The following is an 18,545-nucleotide window of genomic DNA, read 5'->3' as shown; positions in this document are numbered from 1 at the left end:
GCCACCAGGGTGGGATGTTTCAAGGCTGGAGTTAATTTCCCAGCTGAGTGATTTTGTCGATTCTCTGGCAGCTGCAGTGCAGGGAGTGAGGTGGTAAGGGGGGAGAAGTTGGCTGCTGACTCAGGGCTTGAGTTGCCAGCAAGGACCGCAACTCGGGGAGCCCTGGGACTCCCAAGGGGCACGTAAGTGTCTCCCTGGGCAAGGAGATATTTCCTGAGATAAATAGATTGACATATACAAAGGAGAAAGTCATGAATCCCTTAAGTATATTCTCTCCCCCCCCCCTGCAATTCTGCAACCTGGTAATAGAGGGCATTATTTTTTTCTTATAGGAAAGTGATGTCCTAAGCCCTAGACTAGCACCCTGTACTGCTGCAGGAGTGGAGGGGATGTACAGTATGGTCAGTCTCACTTTGCCCAGGGGACACTCACTCAAAGCTAAGCATGCGCTGCCAGCTGTATAGATCTAGGCAGAACTGCACTCAAGTCAAGAGACTCTTTGCTTGGGTGCTTCTACATGTGCTTGTGGGAAACCTAGCACAAGACTGCTGGATCAGGTGTGGCCTAACTTGCGTAATTGTAACTCATGCTCTGGAGCTTGTGCTGAATTTTGTGACCTCTACCAGATCCTCATGGGATGTCACTGGGAGCGACTGTTGCCCTTACCGTTCACTCGCCTCAGTGCCTCACTCTTCTAAACCACAATTTCAAGCCCCTGCGAAATCTGCCTGGAAAGAAGCTCTGCCCTCCGGTGTCCATCCAAAGGTGGGCCGGTCCCCGCACCTGCACCATCGACCCACTCTTGGCTCCACTTATCCATCTTCTTGACACGCCTAATTACTGCTTTGCAGCTGCCAAAGACTCCCGTTCCTTAAATCAGCCATTCACATTACTCCTGGCGTCAGGGTCCGGCCAGGGCCTGCCATTGATTTTCCCTTTTCCCTTTATGATGTACATGGCTCCGCGCCGCTCTGGCACACTTTACCTTAATGAGTTTATTCTTCTGGGCCTCCCTTACCAGCTCTTAAGCTTTGCTGGGGTTGCTGCATTCATTTTAGTGCAGTCCCAGCCCCAGCCCTGCAGTGCTAGTGATGAGACACAAAGAGAAGACACTGGGGTTGGGGGAACCCAGAAGGTGGAGAATCAGGATTGTCCAACAGCAGAGCTGAGAAATAGAAGTGAAGCTGCAGCCTTGTCTAGGTTACAGAGGTCAGTAGGCACATCTAAAATATATCAGCAGAAGCATTCACCTCTGCACAGGGTGCAGTGCTGCTGTTCTGGGCATGGTTAATGCCAAGTATCTTAACATAAACTTCTCCAGTCCTTGGAGCTTAGTAAATGCCCATCACCCACTGACAGGTTTGGGCTCTAGTGAAAATTACACACAACCCTGATTGGTTTCCTGTCTTCTGAGAAAGCTAACTCAGCACATGACCAGGGGACCCTGAAACGCCTGGTGTCTTATCTCTCCTCCCCAGGTATAGCCACCTACACAGACAAGCTGTTCAAGTTTCGCAATGGACGCTGGGAGGACATCTTGAGCGATGAGGTGAATCGGGGCGTAGCTAGCCGGTTTGCTGGGCGCTCCGTGGCATGCGTGGACAGGACGGTGAGTGAGTGGGCAGGATTGGAGGGGCAGACAGTGTTATACTATCAGCAACATGGTGGGGGGTGGCTGGTTTGGAGCTGAATGCAATGGCATCATCAAAAGTGTACGAAGATTGAAAACCAAACTGGAGAGGCCTTGCACTCTAGTTTCAAACTCCTCTGTGGCCAGGACTTGCTGGCAGTTCTTCCCCCTCCCCCACAACTGTCAGGACTCCCTGTGCACATCAGGGGCTGTGATGCCAGGCGGGTGCTGTGCTGCTGATAAACGCGGCCTGTCTGGGTGATTTATGCCCCTGTCACCTGCGCTTTCTTCTCCTTCTACCTTGCGTGGTTTGTTTTCAAACAATTATTGCTAAATCAGGGTGCAATGGGAGAACAATGGGGGCAGGGTAGTGGTTGGCAAACCAGCCTGAGAGTCAAGCAGGAGGCATGAGGACTAGCATGTTTCTGCAGAAAACCTGTGGCAATGAAACAAACTGAGATGGGATTGTTTTGAATGTGCTCAGCTGTGTGGGGTTGACCAGACGAACGCAGGGGGAGAAAGTCCCCGTGAAGACCCTGGTTCTGGCACTCAGTCAGTCTGCCCATATGCTGTAGGGATATGGGCAGATTCAGGCTCTCACCTGCACCCCTTTTCCTATAGGGTTCTGGAAAGTATTCGATCTACATTGCAAACTACGCCAATGGGAGAGTGGGCCCCCATGCCCTCATTGAGATGGACACAGCTGCCAGTGACTTAGAGCATGGCATCGTGGCACTGAACGACATGGCTGCAGATGCTGGGGTCAACAAATTTACAGGTATTGGGGGCAGCAGTTGCCCTTCTGACTTCCCTATCCCAACTTAAGGATAGGTATCCAGCAGGCCATACCGAAATATTTGAATCAGGGAAGGGAAATTCTGTTTCTTGTTGCAACATTACTGTAAGGACACCATAGTAATTGTCTTATTTAATCATACTCTCAGTTTCTATAGCACTGAATTGTCTCTACCTAGTTCCATAATTATTGTGCTGATGGGACAATCACTGTTGAAGGGCTGAACACCATTTCGCTTTGACACTGTAGTGAATCTCATTTGGCCTAATGAACAGGGGGAATGGTGGGAAGAAGTGGGAGGATATACCTACTGGGGGGTGTTTTGCTGCACTTTGAACATCCCAGCTGGAATCAACAGCCAGGTTAGCGAGGGGCAGTTGGCAGGGGAGCCATCACTATTTCTCTTTCCAGGGGGTCGGGGTGTGGCTGTTGGGCCCATCCTGAGTGAAGCAGCCTCTGACATATTTTGCGACAATGAGAATGGGGCCAACTTCCTCTTCCAGAACCAGGGTGATGGTACTTTCATCGATGTAGCACCCAGTACAGGTGCGTACATGGCAGAGGGTGGTGTGTGTGTTGGATAGAATTGTAAAGCAGAAATTACCATGTAGCTGCAGGGCACTCTTTCATTGAAACGGGGCTCTGAGATTTTTCCATCCTCCTACTTGCTACTTGCTAGGGAGGGAGGGGGGAATGATGAGTGCACACGGGCTCAGCCACCGGTAATTGAGCGTCTGGCTGATCACTGGAGTTTAACGAGGTGTCAGGGTGGCATCCATCACCATGGTGCTGCTGATGACACTTATTCTCTTTAGAAACACTCCTTCCTTGTCAGTAGGAGAATAGGAATAGGGTGGCGAGGGGAGGGGAGGGGGATGGGATGATCTGTAGAGGTGCTCTAGCCGCTGAATGTGGTCTGCCTGCTTGGCTAACTATCCTGCCATACCCTACAAATTGTAGCCCTCCCTGTCCTCTGCTCTCCTTGAACAGACTGGATGAGGTCTCTGTGGGGTAAGACCTGCCAGATAGTCTTCCTCTCAACACAATTGTGTGGCCTTCTCTAAGGCTACTCACCAAAAATGGGGGTGGGGTGGTCTGCTCAGTACTTGGGGCTGTTCATGTTCTGACATGGAGCTCACAGCCCTGCCAACTACCACCCTCTGTAGGTCTAGATGACCCCTACCAGCATGGCCGTGGCGTGGCGCTGGCTGACTTCAATCGCGATGGCAAAGTGGACCTCATCTACGGCAACTGGAATGGACCGCACCGGCTCTATCTGCAGATGAATGCAGGTGGGCGGGTCCGCTTCCGGGTGAGTGCCACTTGAAGAAGGGGGAGCCAGACAGTGACTGTGAACTGCCAGTATACCCTGGGCTGTGAGCAGGGAAGGTGGGAGGGGGTACCCTCTAGTAGTTGAAGACTGAGAACCAGAGTTCAATGCATAGATCAGAGCTACTCACTAATGATGAGACTGCTGTCTCTGTCCTCAAGCTGGGTTGCCAGATGTTCCTTGTCTTAAAGGATTGCCTTTTGTTATAGACACCACCACACCCCGCCCAGCTCCAGAGCATTTCCTTATTCCTGCAGTGTAAATCTGGCAGCTTTGCTTCACTTGGGTTTCTGTTCCAGTCACCACTCCTTGCAAGAGACTATAGTCTCTGCTCTGTTCTTAGCCCCCAGGACTATTCACAGTGCCACCCTCAGCTCCTGTGTGTTCTGGCCCAATCACAATTCCTCCTCCTGCCACTTGATCCCAAGCCTATACCTGAGTTTCCTCTTGGCCCTGCTGCAGCCCAAGCCAGCTCTCCCTGCCCCACTAATCCCCGTCCTTCCCCCAGGACATTGCCACGCCCAAACTGTCCATGCCATCACCTGTCCGCACCGTCATCGCTGCTGACTTTGACAATGACCAGGAGTTGGAGGTCTTCTTCAACAACATCGCCTATCGCGGCTCCTCCGCCAACCGCCTCTTCCGGTGGGTGAGAGCCACATGGCCACCAGAGACTGGGGCAGTGGGCTCTCCATCTTACAAGGCTCTGGGCATGGCAGGAAAGGCTCCTTCACACCAGAGTCTGGTGTAAACCCATCCTGTCCTTAAAAAGGCCCTGCATGTGGAGCTATGGGGTGGGGGAGGAGGGAGGGGTGGATTCCTGTGACCCAGAGTACGGTCTGCCTTTTAGTCCTAACAGGACCATAATCCATAGGAGCTAACTGGCTCCCCAAGGATGGGGAGGGGGTATCCCCACTCAGTTTTGTCCTCACTCCAGCTGGCTGACAGAGCTGTGACTAAGTCCCTTCCTACATCACCACCAGTACAGCAGTCTACTCTGCCTAGACCACGTCCCTGGAGATTCTGGCTTTCACTAATTAGCACTTATGCACGGTTCCCATTAATTGTAGGCAATCAATGGCTCGTTAAACAGAGCCGCTTACATTTCTCAGGCTAATAAAGTGATAGCAGCAGCATGTGGCAAATCTGGAGAATCCAAGCAGAAACCTCCCACTGTATGTGAGAACAGGGACCATTCAGGAGAGGCAAGCATTAGAAAGACAGAGCTTGGTTTGTGCATCAGGCAGGGCACATGTAGTAGTAGGTTGGCCTCATTTCAGGGGCTTGCATGAGGAGGAAGAGTATCCACACTTCACTGGTGCAATCCCTTTCTCTACAGGGTTGCCCGCCGGGAGCATGCTGATCCAGCCATTGAGGAACTGAACCCTGGTGATGCCTCCGAACCTGAGGGGCGTGGCACAGGTGAGCCATCCTGTTGTCCAGTGTGAGAGCATGATTGTGTTTTCACTCTGCAAGAGAAGAAGGGTTGTGCACAGAGAAGCTGTCTCAGCTGGAAGCAGGGAGGGAGATGAGCACTGTGATAAAGACAAACTATCTGTGGATGACCCCCTCTCCCCTGAAAAATTTAAACATCTTGTCTGCTGGCTTTGAGCATAACTGTTGGCAGGTTGAAATGCTGGCCCTTAGGATTCCATCACTCCTTGTGTCCCAAAGAACTTTCACCAGGGTTTGTCAAAAGGAGCATTGCCTCCAGAGTGGCTGCCTTCTCACAGCAGAAAGGTTGGCAGAGCTCGCAGGCTGGGTCCCTTGGTGCACCACGGCAAGATAAAACCTTCCTCCTTTGTTTCAGGCTGAGGGATGAAGCATTTGCATGCTGGACCTCATGCAGTTAGCCCCATCTTAAAGTCAGAATTCCAGAGAAAGAAAGAATGGACTTTTGTCTGGGGTTCCTATCCACACTCAGACTGCGATGTTCTTGCGTAACATTGGCAGGAAGGGGAAAAAGCATTGTCATTGGCAAATGGCTCTGCACCAGGAAAAGAAGCAGCTCCTGGGGTAAAGGAACATAAGGGCAGACAATGTCATTATGCACAAGTCAGAGCTAATTTGGGTATGAAAAGCAATGCAAGAAATTGTACTCCTTGACTCCCTTATACTGGGTCTAAACCAAACATGATAGTAGAAATGGAATGGGCTTCTGTCTGAAAAGAGGGTGCTTAAGCAGACCTCTGCTAATTGAACTGGTGTCATTCCAGGAGGGGCAGTGGTGGATTTTGATGGTGATGGAAGGCTGGACTTGATCCTTTCACATGGAGAATCCATGGCACAGCCACTCTCTGTCTTCAGAGTCACTCAGGTAGGTTCAGAGGACTTCAATCAGATTTTCAGTCATGCATATCAGCAAGTATGACCCCCTTCTTCAGTTTTATGCCCACCTCCTCTCTCTGCTCAACCTGCCTGTCCGTCTCCACAGGGTGCTGGCAACAACTGGCTGAGAGTGATTCCACGTACACGCTTTGGGGCATTTGCTCGTGGCGCCAAAGTGGTGCTATTCACACGGCTCAGTGGTGCCCATCTGCGTATCATCGATGGAGGGTCTGGGTACTTATGTGAGATGGAACCTGTTGCTCATTTTGGCCTAGGTAAGTGAATGGGGGGGGCAGCACTTGGAACTCTGAGTGGTGTGTTGTCCCACATCTTTTCTTACCTTGACCTACCCTGTCGATCCTTCTAGCCATTCCATAATGTCCCTAGCTTCAGAATTTCCAGGTTTCGTCTGCCTTTTTATTATTATTATTATTATTATTATTATTATTATTATTTTATTTGTATTGGCAACCTTCAGTCTCGAAAGACTATGGTATCGCGCTCTGAAAGGTGGTTCTGGCACAGCGTCTAGTGTGGCTGAAAAGGCCAATCCGGGAGTGACAATCCCTTCCACACCGGGAGCAAGTGCAGTCTGTCCCTGGTCTGTCTCCCTGGCTATGGGCCTTCCTTCTTTGCCTCTTAGCCTCAGACTGTTGGCAAAGTGTCTCTTCAAACTGGGAAAGGCCATGCTGCACAGCCTGCCTCCAAGCGGGCCGCTCAGAGGCCAGGGTTTCCCACTTGTTGAGGTCCATCCCTAAGGCCTTCAGATCCCTCTTGCAGATGTCCTTGTATCGCAGCTGTGGTCTACCTGTAGGGCGCTTTCCTTGCATGAGTATTATTATTATTATTATTATTATTATTATTATTATTATTATTATTATTATTATTATTATTATTATAAACAGTATTTGTATACTGCTTTTCAACAGAAAGTTCACAAAGCGGTTTACAGAGAAAAATCAAACAAACTAATGGCTCCCTGTCCCAAAAGGGCTCACAATCTAAAAATCTTTGATCCCAAATAGTACCTGCAAACCACTGCCAGAACACCTTGCAGACTACACAAAACTCTCTTTCTTATCTCTTCCTAACTGGCCCCCTTATCAGGCAGTTCCCTACAATCCCAAATCTTTGTCTGTACTGCTATCTTCCAACATGAATGTTGCTCAAAAATATTGCAGTAAATCCTATCACCCTGCCAATGCTGTTTCTTGGCCTCATTCAGTCTGGTGGAAAGGGGGCACTGATTGGCCTTTCCATTTCCAGGGAGCAGAGCATGCATTGCAGGAAGGCCCCTGTTGCCCTCTCCAGCTGTTCCTGCAGGAGGCTTCGTGTGTCTCCGCACATCATTTCCCTTCCCTGGCCCTGAGGTGGCCCAGCGTAGTGGGGCGTAGCCAGGTCAGACCAGGCTGTGAACAGGGAAGCCAAGTGTCTCGGAGAGCCAGAGGGCCCATATGCCAGAAGGCACCATATTCTTGCTCACTGCTGGCCTTGTCCCTGGGAGCTGGGCTGGTGTTAGTGTTGCCAGAAGGACATGTCCCTATCACATCCAAACTTCTTTCATCTTTGTAGGGAGAGATTGTTAAAAATGGGGAGGAAGGAAAGCTCAAATCACCACATGGAGAGAAGAATAATTCTCCAGCACCTACTAACATAATCAATTCAGCACCCTGAGTGACCTGCAGTTTCAGTTCTGTCTTGCCCTTCTTTCCTGTAGGAAAGGATGAACCCAGCAGCCTGGAGGTGACCTGGCCAGATGGCAAGTTTATCAGTCGCACTGTAAAGAGCAGCGAGACCAATTCTGTGCTGGAAATTCCCTACCCCCGGGACACTGCAAGGTCACCCCCTGCCATAATCCCTCTTGAGGTGAGCTCCACAGTTGCTAGCCACCTATACATTATGCGCAATGAACCCTCCTGAAAAGCTCCCATATCCTTCACTAAATCAGTTTTCCTTTCCTCATGAGATGTCATTGACCTTCTCTGATGCCCCGGAGAAACCACCTAAGGCCCTGATGGAGGTTCTGTGCTGATAGCTGTGGCAAATACTGAAGTACATTGCCAACCTACTCTGTGTTTTCCTGCAAAATAAATGTGTGGGGCAAAGAACCATCAAAACTGAAGGCATGCAGAAGCTTCTAGGTTCAGGGCCCAATCCTATCCAGTTTTCCAGCACTGATGCAGCTTTGCCAATGGGATGTGTGCTGCACCCTGCCTTGGGAGAGCAGTCATAGAGGCCTCCTCAAGGTAAGAGACTATTTGTTCCCTTACCTCAGTACTGCATTGCAGCTGTATTGGCACTGAAAAGTTGGATAGGATTGGGCCCTCAGTCCCTGGCAGCATATCCAGACAAGATAGGCAAAGACCCCGTGTCAGGAGTAAATTTCAGCAGGGTGATTTTCTTGTTTAAAGCAGTACACAGAGTGGAGGTGGGGTTGATTGAGCTCTCCCTCCCCATACACTAAAGGACAGCTAGGTTCAGTTAAGACAGCCAGCCAGCCAGCCATATTTGCTTTTCTTGCTCCATAACACTCCCCTTTCCAAATCTGTTCACGCTTGTTTCCTTCTGGTTGTCCAGATTTACTGTTCTGAGCCTTCTTGAATTGTGACAGCAACACTGAAACTGGCTGGAGTGCCTAAGAGCTATAAAATAGTCAAACAGGCTGTGGTGGAAGACACACAATAGCTGAAGTGATGTTGTTACAAAATGTGCTTCTGTCAGCATAATGACTTTCAACATTAAAGTTGCAGTGGCAGGAGGCAAAGAATGGCTGGCCCTTCAGTGCCAGAAAGTTCCGCAACGCTACTCTTTCAGCTCTGGCTGCAACTAAATTGCTGGGATTTCCTCTATTGAAGCAGGCCAGCACAAACTTTGTCCTTCCTCTGCTCTGGTTCTTCTGCTATCTCAGTGGAAGAATGGAACTGACTTCTAAAGGGCTGTTGGAATTTGCAAAGAGAATTTGAATATCCACTTTCTTTAATCAAAGGGCAAACTCTTGAGTGACTCAGTTTTATGATTCAGTGTTCACATTTTCAGCTATATTCAACAGCAAAGATTTTGCACGTGTCAAGACAGCATTGCGAATTTGCACCATGATAATAAATGAGGCTTGTCAAATATGACATTTGCTCTGACTGCTGATTCTCATTTCTATCCATCAGTTTGTTGTGGATGCTTCAGTGTCTATGCAGAGTCCTCCACCCACATAGGGTGCCTCATGCATTTCTATAGGGGGAGCAGTTCTGCATTTACATCAATAACCTCCATTGAAGGGAATGGAGATGTCTGCATGCACAAGAACACCGCAGTGCACATGGGGCCTTGAGTCTGGGTGCCTGGCTGTAATTTCACTACAGTCCTTGCACAACCATGGAAGCCACTGAGAGGTGCCTTGGACAGGAGGAATTATGCACTCAGTATGAGTAGTGCCAGCTTTTTAGAAGACTATGTAGCTCTACCAGGGGCACTAAAATGACCAGGCAATCAGCAAGGCAAGGTGTAGTAACAATGAATTAAACTTAAAGTGTACAACTCAGTAACAAATGGATGAAGAAATGACAGAGAATAGGCATTAAATAGTTCTCTCTCTCTCATACTGTGCCCAAGATGAAATTGACGGCTGGTGACAAATTTCTTTTATTCCCCCTTATAGTGCGGCCAAGGATTCTCTCAGCATGAAAACGGGCGCTGCGCTGGTGAGTTTCAGAGGCAGATGAGGGAAAATGCACCAAAGTGCAGTGTCTTTTACTGGCTACAGGGTTAAATGGGCTTGAATGCATGCATCTTGGTATCCAATGGCAACAGCAAAGATGTATTCTGAGGATAAAGCAACAGCCTAACTGGTGTGTTGAGAGACTGTCACATTGGATCCTATGCTGGCCTCTTGGCCCATGTATACTACCCTCTCATCCCATCTCTCTTCCTTTCTTCTCAGACATGGATGAGTGCATAGAATTTCCCTTTGTCTGTCCACGGGACAGGCCCATCTGCATCAACACATATGGCGGGTACCGTTGCCGCAGCAACAAGCGCTGCAACCGCGGCTTTGAGCCCAACGAGGACGGCACAGCTTGTGTTGGTGAGTGATGGCCTGAACGAAGCAGTCATTTCATTGAGGCTCACTTCCTGAAGTCAGCCAATGGAAATGAGTTGGGAGAGCTGGGCTGGCTCCAGCTTTCAGGGAGCCTTCAGCAAACCATTGTACATGGGCTCCTCACCTGGAGGAATCACTCTGCCAACCTGCCACATGAATGATGTGGGTACAGAGTGGTCATGAAGTGAGCTGTGAACCTTTCTGAGGGCTCTTGACCCTTGGCAGCTGCTTAAGATACCAAAGCCTAACTCTATGCATTCCCTGCATTGCCTCTTTCAGGCCATGGAAAAACTGAGATGGGACTCAGTTTTTTGCATCAACAGATGAAAGGTTGGGGCAAGAAGGTGGAAAAGGCATACTGGCTAGTGAGGACTTCCTTATGCCATTGGCAGATGGACATTGGTCTCTCTGAAATAGTCTACTTGCTGCTTCTTTTGCATCTCTTAAGTTGCCTAGGCAAATCACAATAGTTGTGGTTCAGCCTATTTACAGGCCAAAATAAACCCCAGTATTCCCTGGATCACTGCAAAGCAGGGGGTGGGGGATATTGCAGGGGAGATGTAGCAAGCTGGAGAGGGGATTATCCCACTTTCCCACACCTGTTACTTTTTCCTTGCAGTGCCCTCCACTGGCCACTATTAGAACATTAATTTGCAACTATTTGGTAGCTAGGGTCCCCAGACATTTGTCTGTCATCCAGTGTTTGGTTTAACCTTTCTGTTCGACCTCCTGATGACCTTCTTCCTGTGAACTGCCACTAACTCTTGCCCTGTCTTTCTCTCTCCCTTTCTTTCTCTACCTCTCCTCTCTTTCTGTTTCCCTCTCTGTGCAGCTCAAGTGGCCTTTTTTGGTGGATACCCTTCTTCAGGGAGCTGGTTGGGCACCATCTTACCCTCAACCCCTCTCCTTCCACTTTGCCTTGGACTCTGCTTTCACTCCTATGCACTTTAAGCCTTGTCAATAAAGGACAAAGCAGCCTTTATGGATAAACTGGCCTCCCCTGTACTCCTTCCCTCCAATTATTCTTGTCTCTCATGGTGGTCCCTGGGAACATGTACTGAGGTGGGAAGCCATCTTTGGAAAGGGCAGTATGCAGCCTAGATGATTATACCATCTATAGTGATGCACTCCTTGCATGTTTTCTGAGAAACCAGACAGGGCAGAGTCCCTACAACATGCTTTATCTCCTCAGTGTGGCTGCCATCTTCCTTGGAGCTTGCCCTTAAACAAGATGGTGGTTTTTGCTGGTAGTTGCTTGCTTGGTTAAAATGGATACAGTTACCCTGTGCCTGCTGGTTTGGCCTGTGACACTATTGCTTCCCTCCCTTCTTCCTTTCCCTTAGCCCGACTGGACCAGGATTCACCTCTGATCTTGTTTTAACAATATGTGTCTGCAGTTTGAACCCGCTTAGTCTTCCAGCTGGAGAACCCCCCTCCCCTCCATCCAATAAACTCTACACTGTCTATAAGCACTTCCTTGCAGCTATGCTTGGGGAGTGGGTGGGAATGGGGACAGCGGATGTTCAGAAGATGAAAGTAGGCCAGAGTGAGGTGATGCTAAGCTGTGGACCGATTCCCTTGTGTGAGAGATTTGTGGGCTTCTGAGGGTAGCAGTTGGCTAAAGCACTTGCAGGGCTGAGAGTGTCTTGTGCCTCAGGGACATTTCCTTGAAATGTGGGCTACAGCGTTGGCACACTGTATTTGCCTTCCAGCATTCCCTATCGTACAAAGCAGCATTGTGCCATTCTGCCACTTAACTATGTGACTGGGCTGATCCTTCATTCACAACCAGCTCCAACAGAATCCTAAACCTGTAAAACGTTGGTGTTTTAAGATGGTGTGTCACGAGTTCACAGCAGGAGTGAGCAAAATGGTATGGTTGTAAGTAAAAAATAAGGCATTTTACCTGGCAAACATCTTCAGCATGGCCACAATGAATAACATAACTTTGGAGGGGAGGTGGATGTTTGTAACAACTACTCAGCAGACATGTGGCAGGGTGTCATGAGTGGCTGTGGTTTCCCAGCATCTGCCTACTTTGTATTTGCGAATGTGTTCAGACATTGTGTTCCCATCTTGGACACACTAAAAAAAAACATTGCTATATGAAATAGCCTTAAGTTTAGCAAAGGAAGTCAAGAAACCTCAAGCAAATGACTGCTGGTGGAAAGCAATGGAGTGACATGGGGTGTTTGCAGGGGAAGCAAAAATCCCTGCCACCCAGTTTGGCCTGGTGGAAAAATCTTTTGCAAACGTTTACATGACCTGCTAGTCCTCAAATTTACAGAAAAGGTTTGTCCAAATAGCTTTCCCATTGGTAAATGTTATTTTCCTAAAAGCCATAATCATGTTCTAATGTGACTAAGGAAGAAGTGAGGAAAATATTTGAGGAGGCTCAATTGTACTTGTCGTTCAATACCTTCATAAGCTTATCTGGCTCTCTTGACTAAGGACATTACTACTGCCTTTACTGTTCTATAGATCATTTCGTTCTTTGGTTGCCTACACATCTTTGCAGCTTAAAATGTGTTCCTGGAGAAGGTAGACCCATTTGCTCTTGTACTCCTTTCACTGAAACACTGTTCTTCCCAGTATCATGTAGAGTAAAGCAAAGCATTATAAGCTTCTTTCGGTGTCCCCTTTGGAGCATTCTGTTTGTTGTCCCTGCCAATTTTTGCTTGCAGCCCTGTCGTACATACCAGTGACACTCCAGACACTTCACCTACCTGCTGGAAAACCCAGTTGGCCTCAGACTGTGTCAGAGCCTCATGTCCTGGGAACAGAACTGCTTCTTCCTCTGCCATTATTTCAGCTGTACACAGACAGTGGATAATTTGAGTCAGATAAAACAGCCCTACAGTAAGCCTTCAAATCTGGTATCACCAAATGAAGCTGAGTCTTTGCACCATTGCCAGAGAGCTCATTGTCCCCTGTCACTTCTGTTAAGAGAAGACCAGCCTCCACCTTGTCCATGACTGGATACCAAAGTCCGCATATTTCTATTACAGACTCACTCAGTGTGTGGCCAGAGGATTAATTCTGAAAGAGGATGGACTGTGTGCAGGGCAAATCTGTTCTCTGCATTCTGTTCCTGCTGACAATGGATGCTTGTCTCCCCCCCAATCTTCCTCGTATTCCCACCATTGCCATCAATGAACATGCGCTATACATACACAGAATGAGTCTTTTTTTCAAATGGAACTACTGTTTAAAGGTATCAGCTTCTCCTTCTCCTTATTTCAGATAATACATCCCGAGCCAACATGCAGGAACTTGTCATTGGATTGCATTTCGAGGATCATTCAGAGCTATAGTTCCTGCAGTATACATGAACCCAATTTGTACTCCCTCTTCAGATGAAAACAGAACAGAACCTCTTTTAGCATTCAGTCAAGGCTGGAAACAAATGTGAGAGCCAGGGCTAACCAAAGATCACTTGACACATGAGGTGGCATGCCAAAAGCTATTCCCCTTTACTTGATGATGTGCCAGCCACTGCTCCTCCCACTCGTCAATGATCTAGCTTAGCACTCTCTCCATATTTCTTCTTCCTCTCTGTCCCCCTTTTCCAGTCCAGGAAGCAGGAGGAGGAGCACTGGAGGAAAGTAGGTGGACAGACCTGCCCCCCCCATCAATCTGTTACCTGACGTAACAGCTGCAGTTGGCTTCATAGATGGGCCAGCCTTGGTGAGAGTCATGATATGTGAGAGGCAGGGAGAAAAAGAGGGCAGCAAGAGTCTTAGATCACGGGAGATTAGTGTTAACTTTGTCGTCTTTTTCTACTGGGTATAACTGGCCTAAAGACTGAACTCCATATACATTTGCAGATGCAAGAGAAGTTGGGACATGCATCTTTCAGTGATAATTTTAAAATAGGATATCCTGTTTCTAGGTAGGGGCCAGGTCTAGATCAGGGCTGGCCAATTACCAGTCAATAAGCGGCATCTAGCCTTTCCCCTTGCTAAATAGAAAGGGAACTACTTCTGACCTCATGGCCACTGGGGCATCCTCTCATTTCATCCTCAAGGGGTATCTAGGGGTATGTGGAAGCACACCCACTGCTTTTGGTTTTGCATCATCTGAGAGATTTGCATGCTGTTTCCAGTATTGAAAGCTCACTTGACTATCCTTTTGATGTGGCAGCACTTTTTCTAGCTCTGTCAATGCATGAAAAGAGTAAAAGGGTGGCGCACCTGTCAGGTTTTTCAGCTTAGAGGACCCTCTCTGTCAAGGCTGCTCAATGACACAATGACGTCAGAATGCCATGGATCGCTTCTGAGCAGATTAGCTGATGAATCTAGTCCCTAGTCCCTAGCCAAGGTTGAGAAAATTGGCCCTTAGTCAAATAACTTGCTACATCCCTTCCAGCTCTAGGTTTATGTCTTTCCACCCAGGTTTAGTGCTCCCTAAGAGGTCTTTGCTCTAATCTTTCTGTGATGCAAATTCCTGGTTTTTCCCTCTTTTGGACCTTTGAGCATCCCAGGAACTTATGTGATGCCTGAGCATCGTAAGGCATGATTCTGATGAATCATCCAGATGCAATAGCCACTACTCTGTTGTTTGTTGTTTCAGCATCTTCTTCTCCAATTGAGCAGTAAACAATGGATGTGGCTTTTGAGGACCAAATTCTATCCAATCTTCCAGCCCTGGTGTAGCCATGCTAATGGGGCGTGCACTGTATCCTCTGATGGGAGGGTAGTTAGGAAAGCCTCCACAAGGTAAGGGAACATTTGTTCCCTTGCCTTAGGGATGCATTGCAGCTGCACCGACTCTGGAAAGTTGAATAGGATTGGGCCCTGAGTAAGCTAATTGGACTGTGAAACCCACTTAACTTTTCAGGAGTGGGAAATTCAGGAATCCATGAGATCCCCACCTTTAGTACTCAGTCCAACAGGCGAAACCTGGTTAGCATCCATAGGTTATAAAAAGCAGGGTCACATAGACTCCTTTGTGCATTTGCCCAGGTCCAGCAGTTTGATTCTTCTCAGAGGTTATCCCACTGACCTTTTTGCAAGTGTGGATGCACTGTGGTTGATCAGTGCCTTATTTTTATCCCTTGCATTTTTCCCTCCAGTGGTTTGATTTCTCAACCTTTTAAAAACAATTATTTTGTTTTAATAGTGTACCTTCCTGATCTGAGTTCACCTGAGAGGGAGTGGGTTACCCCATCTACCAGACTGCCTAGTGCCTACATTCTGCTACTGGTTGGTTTTAAAAGGACACACACACACACACACACACACACACACACACACACACCCCGAATCCTGGAACTCTCTGTTAACCTGGGAGGAAAGCTTTCCCGAGGTGGCCTCCTATAGGCTGGACTTTCTAGCTTTAGGTGGTGGCAGAAAATACTATTTCCTAGTCAAATCACTGTTGTCCGGTATAGAGTGAAACAGAAAGCAGAAAACAGTGCTAGCCCCTGGGCAATGGATCCTGCCTTGCCCTCCACCTTTTCCTTTCACCTTCATGAACTGAAACTAGTCATGTGGGTATATTTCTTCCAGATGGGAAAGCCATCAGGTCTAGCTAAAGCTGGGGAATGCTAAAACTCTGCGTGCATGCATGCAAGTGTGCACATAGGCAGGCAGACACGTTCTGGGTTCTCTGTAAATTGCTATACTACTGAAGTGGAAGGAAAGATGCTTGTGGACCTAATGAGAATTAGTCTCTCGGAAGCAGAGCTAAAGGAGTACACAGTGGCAATGTGATGTGCACATATGTACCATATGAGTCATATGTTAGCATTGTGTGCATGACTGAACCATAGTGTGTACAAAAGGTATTGATTTGTGTTTGCGAGAGAGAGAGAAAGAGAGAGAGAGAGAATGAATGAATGAATGAATGAATGAATGAATGAATCATGTGACTGTCAATCTCCGCTCATAGTCCTAGAGAAAAGAATTGTTTCTGGCCTAGTTGTGGTACCCAGATACCTACAGCTGGCATAAGGTTGGGATCCTGCAATTCTGTACCAGCCAGTTGTTCTGTCTTTTGTAAAAGAGATACAAAGCCCAGTTCCCTGAGGATCTGAGCTATGGGTCCATGGAACCTTCATGAAACAGTGTAAAGGGAGACATATCACTTGGCCAACTAGGTTCAGAATCACAGCCTAGGGAATGACAAATCCATTACTGGGTTCTTTCCTACTGCTGTTCTTAATTTTGTCAGTGGGATAGCAACAATCAAATATGGCGCCAGTGCCCTCTGGAGGGCAGAAACAGAACAGCTTCTGGCCCCTACCATGTGTACTCACTACAAAAGGTAGAGAACACCTAGAAGAACATCACACATTCATAGGTGAAGAGGGGAGGTGAAAAGGAGATGGTGGAGGACTCTGACAGTTGTGTAAGAGGGGGAGCAGAAAATAGTAGTCCAGTGGGGCCATGTAGGCAATAAACTGGCTGCAGGAGTGAGTGAGATACTCAGACCTTTGCTCTGCTTCAATAATGGGAGTGAGGGCTGTGCTTCCCAAATCACAGTCCTGGTCCAGGTTTTCTTTTTCTCTGGCAATTGCAAGGTCAGTATATGGGCCTGTGGAACCCGTTTTTACTAGGCTGACCCGCAGATCACCCAGAGGGCAACCCTAACCAGGTTTTCTCCACTACTGGCAGTAAGGCCAATGTAGACAGTAGACTGATGGGGGTGCTCATGTGATTTCTTCATGAGTCTGTCTGTCTGTGTACCAATACCATCCTACGGCTGCTCACTATGATCACCTATCATACCTCCTGTTTGCCCAGTGATGGATGTGTCCAGGATCTACGCAGTTGCAGCCAGGTCTGTGACTACACTTAGGGCTTCCCTGGCTTCAAGGCTGATGCCCAGGATTCCAGCAAGTGCCTGGGTAAGTACGTAGCATCCACAAAGCAGCAACTGGCACTCCAGAAAAGGTTTTTTGGTCGTCAGTGAAGGTTTGGCTGAAATCAGTTGCCCAGACATTGTGCTGGCCTCCACTTCCCTAATGTGCAGTGCCTTAGCATATCCCCCTTTAGATCACCATGGGGTATTCCCTGGTACAGAAGTGTGGAGGAGGGATTGGCAGTTGACTGCTCCTTGCACAAGTTATCATGATGTTTCTGGACTGGGATAACCACTTGTTGTTTCAGAGAAGGAGATGTGGCAGGTCACCAGCAGGTGCTGTTTCTGAGTTACAAAGAGGAGATGCCTGGGACCCTGGTTTTCTTTGCTGCTGTGCACTCCGCCCAAGATCTCACTGCTATCCATTCCTTCCTCCTCCTGTCTTTCAGATGTGGATGAATGCAGAGAAACACCAGCCCCGTGTGATCATGTCTGCCATAATGTGCATGGCTCTTTTTATTGCCAGTGCCGGCAGGGCTTCTCCTTGGGGACTGACCGACGGCACTGTCTGCAGAACTGACCAGTGACAGTAACACGCTCCACATAGAAAGCATTCGCCTGACCTTAGTGGCTCATGTAGTTGCGGACAATGCATTGAACTGGGCTCACCTTCTCTTTATGCGTCTTATCTGAATCCAAAATAAATCTCACATCTCCTCTGCTCATTCCATGATTTCTGAAAATGTGTGTCTCTTGGTACTCCCCTTATTCTTTTGTGGCAATGCAACCATTGTCAGGGTGCTCTGCCATTCTATGGCATCATTTCTCTAGGCACAGTGACCACCAAGAAAGATATATACAGACATATCACCCTTCAATTCAGTCCCCCCCCCCCATTTTTTCATCCACCTTTCCTATGGGGACAATACAATGCAGGAAATACAAGCGAAGATGAGTGATGCCAAAGATACTGGTCAAGGAGTTCAAGCAGCTGCAATCTAAAGGTGGACTGAGGTTTGGACTAAAATCACATGTACTAAATTTTCCATCTCCTAACATGTGCCAAGTTAATTATTTCACAATGTCACCCAGTTCAAGCTCACCACTGTTCTCTGGAACAACCAAGCCATGTTTTTTAAAATTGTTTTTGTTTTTTTCCGTCCTCATTAAAAAGGAAATTGGCTCTTGAGTGATTAGCGTTGGCCACAAATTCCAGTTTTAAATGCTGTCATCATGTTCCTACTTATTTTCTAATCAGACAGGTAATGAGGCCTGAATAACACACAACCAGGAGAAATCTGGACTTTGGTAAGAAAGCTCTTCTTTCTCCTCATTTAACCTAAAATTTCCAGTCCTTTCCAGTTTACTCCTCGGTATTTTATTATATCAAGCTAACTACTAGCACAGATAATTATTTAACCAATAGTCAGAGGCCAAAATGTGATGAAGCAAATAAGAATTTGCAGATTTTATTATCGAATAATCCAAATGAAGAAAATATTCTTGCTTAAATAAGGGTTTGTTTTTAGGAATGCAGAAAACCAGAATGGTCAGACAATTTGGG

At 47.7% G+C, this 18,545-nt stretch overlaps 1 protein-coding gene across 1 annotated transcript in view; it reads left to right on the top strand.

The window, feature by feature from the left end:
• CRTAC1 (cartilage acidic protein 1) overlaps positions 1 to 17,699 on the top strand; it is a 37,790-nt gene extending 20,091 nt beyond the window's left edge. Inside the window, exons 4-15 of the mRNA XM_066619574.1 lie at positions 1,479 to 1,609; positions 2,252 to 2,408; positions 2,838 to 2,972; positions 3,593 to 3,738; positions 4,265 to 4,401; positions 5,096 to 5,178; positions 5,973 to 6,073; positions 6,191 to 6,359; positions 7,802 to 7,950; positions 9,737 to 9,779; positions 10,019 to 10,162; positions 17,431 to 17,699. Of these exons, the coding sequence (XP_066475671.1) occupies positions 1,479 to 1,609; positions 2,252 to 2,408; positions 2,838 to 2,972; positions 3,593 to 3,738; positions 4,265 to 4,401; positions 5,096 to 5,178; positions 5,973 to 6,073; positions 6,191 to 6,359; positions 7,802 to 7,950; positions 9,737 to 9,779; positions 10,019 to 10,162; positions 17,431 to 17,561 (1,526 nt within the window). The 3' untranslated portion in view covers positions 17,562 to 17,699. The remainder of the gene's footprint in view (positions 1 to 1,478; positions 1,610 to 2,251; positions 2,409 to 2,837; positions 2,973 to 3,592; positions 3,739 to 4,264; positions 4,402 to 5,095; positions 5,179 to 5,972; positions 6,074 to 6,190; positions 6,360 to 7,801; positions 7,951 to 9,736; positions 9,780 to 10,018; positions 10,163 to 17,430) is intronic.
• The last annotated feature ends 846 nt before the right edge of the window (positions 17,700 to 18,545 follow it).

Source organism: Tiliqua scincoides, chromosome 3, assembly GCF_035046505.1.
Source record: "Tiliqua scincoides isolate rTilSci1 chromosome 3, rTilSci1.hap2, whole genome shotgun sequence".
In the NCBI taxonomy this organism is placed as follows: domain Eukaryota; kingdom Metazoa; phylum Chordata; class Lepidosauria; order Squamata; family Scincidae; genus Tiliqua; species Tiliqua scincoides.
The sequence above is the reverse complement of the archived record's forward strand: the minus strand, read 5'-3'. Positions and strand labels throughout refer to the sequence as shown.